Source organism: Nannobrachium achirus (assembly GCF_963921795.1).
Source record: "Nannobrachium achirus genome assembly, chromosome: 21".
Taxonomy (NCBI): Eukaryota; Metazoa; Chordata; class Actinopteri; order Myctophiformes; family Myctophidae; genus Nannobrachium; species Nannobrachium achirus.
The window spans coordinates 47409144-47416342 of record NC_137828.1 but is presented as its reverse complement, the minus strand read 5'-3'; the positions used below and the strand labels follow the sequence as shown (position 1 = coordinate 47416342).

Genomic DNA, 7199 nt, shown 5'->3' with positions numbered 1-7199 from the left:
ATGGAAGCATTAAGCGGCTCATGTGTCCAAATTCCATGTAACTTCAGCGCCAGAGGGGACGTGATGTTCAACGGCACAGAAAACCCTGTTGGAGTGTGGTTGAAGAATGATCATCCATTGCTTCCACAAAATGTGATCTTCAACGGCAGTCTAACTGATAATCTCTACCAAGGGGAGATTCCTGGAGACCTCCGCCAGAAGAACTGCACCACTATCTTTTACAACTTGACCACCGATCATGCAGATCGTTACTTCTTCAGAGTGGAGAGTAGCCAATTCAGAGCAACAGCAATTGATGATCCTTTTGAGATAACAATTACTGGTAAGAGATTATTTATTACAATTTTATACAATGTTATAACAATACTGGAAAGGCTTTGTTCTATACGTACAGTGCAGATCAAAATATGTATAAGAAAAACAGTTGATAACACTAGTTAGAGAAAGCGTTTTGACCAAAAAAGCACCTTGAAATTTATTTTGGCCAGAAAGCTGAACCTGCTAGAAGAGGAAGTGAACCACTTCATTAACCGCAAACTGTTTCAGTGGAGTTCACCAAAATGTCCCAACAGTTGTACTGTAAAGTGTGGTAATTTAATTAACTCAGAGAGTGTAAAACTTGACCCTTTGACACTTTGTTGTGTGGAAACTCATTGCATTGAATGTTTGAAACAACTTCATGTGAGCATGAAGCAATGGGAGTAATACCATGATGTTACTTGTTACTTTATAAGAGGTTAAACTTAAGACCAGTGCTATGTATTACACGTTTTCTAGAAAGTCTATCATCCAAATACTCAGGCTTGGGCATAACACCATGGGATTGAGTCGGCCAGTGACCTGTAGTGTAAAATCATCTATTCTTAAAGGACACTAGTTCACCCTCAAAATGACCTTTTATCTATTGATTACTCATCCCATGGAGACTTGAATTCATGGATATTATCTAGTTTTTGTCACTTTCCTAAGCCAATAATTTGAGGAGCCTCTTGTCTCGCCCTAGGGAACAAAGCAGGCTCTTTGTGTCTCCATAGGGAACCACTGATGGTCGTCAAATTATTGGCTTAGGGATGCGGAGACAAAAATAAAAGAATATCCATGAATTAAAGTCTCCATGGGTTGAGTAATCGATAGGGATAAAAAGTAATTTTTGGGGGGAACTGTCCCTTTAAACAACACTCTTCCACCTTGTCTTTTGCAGGGGTATTTTATATTTTTTAGCATTCGTCGCATTCCTAAGACAAAAACAAGAATCGACACACAGTCAATTTAAAATCTGGTGGATTGGTGTGTTGAAGTTAGTGTTGGTGTTCTTTCTCATGTATATTTCATAATATTCTAACTTACTGTAGGCTATATGTCTAGGGATGGCCAAATGGAGATTTTTTCTTAACCGATAACCGTCACGCCTTATCAGTTAATTAACCGTTAACCGTTAAGGAAATGTGTTCAAAAATGTGCTATTTTAGCGATTTAAAAAAGGAAAATAGGCCTACACACGTTTTTCCCCATAATAAAGTGCTATATTTACACATTAAAAACCATAACACTGGGAGAAACAAGAATACAAATGTTTTCTAAAAGAAATGTGTTTTTGCAAAGAAACGGATTGAAATGATAAGTCTGTAATGTGATGCGCTGGTCGCCAGGCACGTGCGCACATACAGCAAAAGGGGCTTGAGCCCTTAACTTTTATCCGTATGAAAAGGCCCTTTTAGAAATGTCAGCCCATGCCTCTCTAAAATTCTGTGCACTCCCTGGACCCTGGCTGTTGCCTGACAAAACAGCAGCAACAGCGAGACGCATGTAGCCGCATGTAGCAATAACTTCCAATCGTATGACTTTTGGAATCGTTGAATCGGCTAAACGTGATGTCCATTTCATTCATTTACTTCTCTCACGCCCGTGTTTTGTGTGTGCTGATGCAGCGATCATTGAATTTGCGACTCTGAGCTTTGTTATTTTCGCATAGCCTACTATGTAACCAAGACGACTTTAGCGTTCCTCACGTCATCAATGTAACATTAGAAAGTTGTGTTTTAAGCTCTTCTTAAACAGGATTCAATGTGACGACGCGGGTCTGTTTTGTAAAATCCAATCGACGAGGGAGCATGTTTCCTGATGAACAAGTCAGCGTGTACAGCCAAATCAAGCAAGCAGCGGCAGACTCGCAGTTGTATGAATGCATGGATGTTACACAGGCATTGGTGTCCAGAAATGTGTGACCACAGGGCCTGGCCTGTGAAGTGTGAAGGAATGGTGCTCCCTGCTGGACAAAATATTTCATTACACCAGTCCAGGATTCCATAGTCTGGAGGAGAGGTAAAGTCCCCTGCTATTGGCCCTAATGCAGTACTGTCCACCCATCGTCTGGAGGGCCGCTCCCAATCATGAAACTAGCTCGGTTACCATGTGACATGGACAGCCAATGGGCAAATAGGTCGCCTGAAAGTCTCGCCACAAACTCATCTCTTTAAAGATCTGGTTTCCACCAGATAAAAATGATTATAGTAAATTTACCCCATTGATTCCTGAATGGGGACCCAAATGCATGGGCCTGGATGGGGACCCAAATGCATTTGGGTCAGAATCAATGGGGGTAAATTTAGGGTCAAGGGTCAAGTACATTTACCCCCATTGATTCTCACACAAATGCATTTGGGTCCCCATCCAGGGCCTTGTATTTGGGTCCCCATCCAGGGCCTTGTATTTGGGTCCTCATCCAGCCCATGCATTTGGGTCCCCATTCAGAATCAATGGGGGTAAATTTACTATAATACGTTTTTTGTCTGCGACACAATACAAAAAAATATTATTGAACTCGAGACTCCATGGTGTGACTAATTAATAGACAAAAAGTCATTTTGGGGGTGAACTACTCCTTTAAGGGGTCTTTGCAAATAAAACACTTAGTACTAGTAGACTAGTACTAGTTGGACTCCTAATATGCCTAGTCGTCAAGGTAAATAAGTGTCCTACATATTCTGAAGAAAACCATGGAGACTTGACATTCAGTAATTGGTTCTTATGATCAAACTAAGAATTAGATAATGGTGTGTAAAAAAAAGAAAAGGTTTCCAAGCACAAGATCAAGTCTTTCCCACGGGCACATTTGTCCGTTGACCCCTGGTCTGTTGAAATTATGTTTACTGACTATACAAATCATTGCAACGCATGTACATGTTTTTAAACTTGCCACAGATTCTCCTCCAACCCCCATCACCAACAACAACAACATCTCGACACCACAGCAGAAGGAAGGTGACGTTGCTACCTTCACCTGTTCAGCCATCGCTCCTTGTCCCGCCTACCCACCTGTCCTGCGGTGGAGCCCCCCATGGGATGCTGGCACGCAGACACAGTTAGAGGTGAATAGCACAGACCGCACCGTCACAGCTAGATCGCAGGTGACGCTCACACTCGCAGAAGAGCACGATGGTGTCAACGTCAGCTGTTCAGTTAGCTACCCTGTCAACGGAACGGAAAGCAACTTCAAAACGACAAATAAGACGTTGCTGCGTCTTAATGTTACATGTAAGATATTTTATGATTCTCTTTCTGTCAACACTTAATAATATGTTAATTCAGGGGTCTTCAACAGGGGGTCCGGGACCCTTAGTTGGTCCTCAGAGTTACTACAGGGGGCCCCTCAAATCTTTTGAGTGATAACAACTTTTTTTCTCCTTTTTTTATATTAACCACTTGAACCCTAATGTCCAAAATTTGAGAACTTTAGCCAGATCTACAAGCTCACAACGCCTCGCAGCAGCTATTTTCGGCAAAGAGGTTTGGTGCAGATGGGAAAAAGAGCAGGCTAAGTACAGAATGAAAGGTCAAGTTTATTAAGTGTGGACGATTGAAGTGGTTAAATATCTGAAAACACAAATTTACATGAATCCAAAATACACTGATGATTGTGCTGTCAAACAATGAAACTATATGGACTCTATGATAAGGTTGTGGGGGTCCTTGCTTCATCTCTCTCAACTAAGGGGTCCTTGGCCTGAAAACGTTGAAGACCCCTGTGTTAATTCTATAACCATGTTATCATATTTTTGTTGTGTGGAATAATTCATCTCCCATTCAGCAGAAAATGCCATTTATTCGACTCACATTCCTCTCTCACATCTTCCACAGACTCCCCCAAGCGGACCTCAGCCTCCATCAGTCCTGCTGATGGTCTGGTGTCAGTAGGTAGCTGGGTGAACTTTACCTGCACCAGCACGGCCAAACCACCTGTCCACAGCTTCATCTGGTTCAAGACCAGCAACGACGGACCCACCACCAATGTGTCCGTTGGAGATTTCTACAGCTTAAATGTGAGCTCTGCGGATGACGGCGGTGCTTATCACTGTGAAGCCACGAATGATCTCGGCACTCAGGCTTCAGCAAAGGTTCTTCTGCACATTAAAGGTAAAACCTTGGAGATAGAAGTAGTCTTTGTGAAATGATGGATGAGATTCGGGTTCTATTGTTGGATACAATATGGACAGTATTGGATACAATATGGACAGTATTATATACTGTTTAAAATAGCCTATACAGAAATTGCCATATTGCAGTAAGGTAGGGAAAGGGTTACAAATGTGGCATGGTCTGGTCACAGGACATTTCTCTCCCCATGTCTGTCCATTCAGCAATGCATCATCACAAAGAATGACTCTTTGCTACTCACTTTTTCAGTAACCCACCCGGATGATTACATGTTATCATCTCAAGCTATTATTGGAGGGATCACTGGGATTACTTTAGTGATCTGCCTGGTTGTCTTCATCACCTGGTGAGTGCTTAACATGTTACAATCGGCTCAGAGCCTCAGACTACACATTTCAAATAGAAAGTCCACTTACGTATGTACCAAATGTCCATTCCAGGGCTTGAAAATAAATCATGTAATTATGTTTAAATTTACCCTGGGACTAAATCTTGTCACCAACTTTAAACATAATCAACCAAGAAACACCCTTCATTTAAAAACATACAAAAATGTTCAAAAAGTCTATTTTGGACTAAATCAGTCCTAAATCAGTCCAAATCACTCCTAATACGTGAGCTGGCCATGTTTTTATATAAATAAAAATAATGGGTGTTTCTAATGAATCTAAGGGAAATTCATGATCTTGGTAATGGTTGGGAATAGGATTACATAAATTTCACTGCATGTCGACTCATCCTCTCTCTTTCTGTCCACTCTTTAATCTCAAATGTTTTGTTGTTTTTCCCCCACCTACCGTATAATGTCTTTCAGGTGGTTGCATTCAAGACGTTCAGCTGTACCACAGACACAGGTTAGTAATATATAACAATAATCTGAATAAAACACTTTGCATAAAGAGCATTTATCTAAATAAAGTGTGCTGTGTGACTGTTGAAGTGTGTACAAACTAGTAAGACGCCTCAGGGCGATAAGCGACCTCGTCCTAAAGGAGCGAGGTCGCACCATGTCTTGGCCGTCTGGCCAGTGTATCGGACCAGTTACCCATATATGGAGACTCCTGGTACCATTTATGAAGATACATACTGTATATGGTCAAGAAATAGCAGTTCTACAAGCTCACAACGCGACACGTTTTGAGCTTGTAGATCGGCTAGTTTTTGGCAAAGAGATTTGGTAGAGAGTGAAAAAAAAGACATCAAGTACATACTCACTGCTTTTTTCCTCTTTATGTGTTTCAACAGAGCCAAGTGGTCGGGGAGCCAGCCAATCAGAACACGGATGAGGAGATCCACTACGGCGAGATCGACTTCTCCAAGATGCAGCCTGGCTCACTGCAGGTCAAGCAACCAGAACCTGACACAGAGTACGCAGAGGTCAAAGCAGGACAGCTTGCACCCGCCAGCTCCAGCGTCACAGCTAACGTGCCAAATGATGACTTATATTCCCAAGTCAAGTACTAAGTGAAGATAACATTGTCCGTTATAAAAGTGGTAGACTAATCCAGTGGTTCCCAAATGTTTTACCTCAAGACCCAAAAGAGTACTTGAAAGTTTCCCCAGGACACAAATCAGTGTAAATAGCAGATCTACAAGCTCACAACGCGCCGCTTCGTGTCGTGCGGTGAGCATGTAGATCTGCTATTTTCACTACTTCTTTAAAAATCTTCTTACTTATTTATGGAAATGATTTGATTTTTCTATTTTATTTATGAAATACTTTTGGAAAATGTAGGTATTGTTTTTCACGATTGGTTGGTTAGGTGTGGACGGTATAACACTTAATTAAGCTGTGAAATGTATATTGTATGAAATAATTTAACTGTGTCTGGGTAGGAAGTGACCCTTATCACTTCTGTATACTCAGGGTTTACAGAGATAAGATAACTGAGATCTGAACTTCCGCATCACTTTGCCTGTGAGAGCATCTGAATGGAGTCATGTTCAAAAGAGTTAACTTTTGGGTACCATATCTCATACCCCTGGTCAGGTTTTTAAAACCCATCTGTTTTCTCTGGCTTTAATTGCATTCAGTTGCATCTCATTGCATCGAGTTTACCTAGTTTGTTTTTAACTTTGACATTTTTCTACGTGGTAATGCATATTGTTGGTTGATGTTTTCTTTTGTTTCGTTGTTTTGAATTGTTTTGTTTCATGAATTGTTCAGTTGTTTTACATTTGCTTTCATGCTTTGAAATCGCTTGTGTTTATGTACAGCATGTACACATTTTCTATATAATAATATATTATAATAATAATATATAATTTGATATATTTTGGAACCTATATCCATCTATTTGTATTATTTCAAACCTGAATTATGAAGAACCAACCAACACTGTGTCTGAATTGGAGGTTATTTATTCATTGAACTGTAATAAAATATCTCGACCTCCACGTTATCTCTGTTCAGTCTGCCTTATTGGTCCAGGGACGTGCAGAGAATGTTAAAGAGGCAGGGGCTGACATTTCTAAAAGGGCCTTTTCGGAAATGGCAGACCAACAAGCTCACAACGCGTCACAGCTTGGAGATCGGCTATTTTCAACCCTTGATACCACACTGAACTAAGGATAATCAAGTCAATATTGGAGATGTGGTGTCCAGCATGGATTTCTACACGGAGAGGGCAGAGAGGGAGAGTTTGGATAAGGCAATTCTCTTCAATGATGCCTTCAGGTATGCCATGGAAAGAGGGCATTTGCATTTCTTTCACCATAGTAAAAACTGCATTCATGGTCTGTAGAGGGCACTTTTTTACAGATGG

At 41.0% G+C, this 7199-nt stretch overlaps 1 protein-coding gene across 1 annotated transcript; it reads left to right on the top strand.

The window, feature by feature from the left end:
• On the top strand, positions 1 to 5898 carry LOC308306761 (sialic acid-binding Ig-like lectin 7; the record flags this gene model as incomplete). Its single annotated transcript, XM_080751806.1, has 4 exons — positions 1 to 322; positions 3202 to 3534; positions 4081 to 4319; positions 5680 to 5898. 4 exons carry the CDS (start codon positions 1 to 3, stop codon positions 5896 to 5898), a joined length of 1113 nt encoding a protein of 370 aa, XP_080607932.1.
• Positions 5899 to 7199: the final 1301 nt, after the last annotated feature.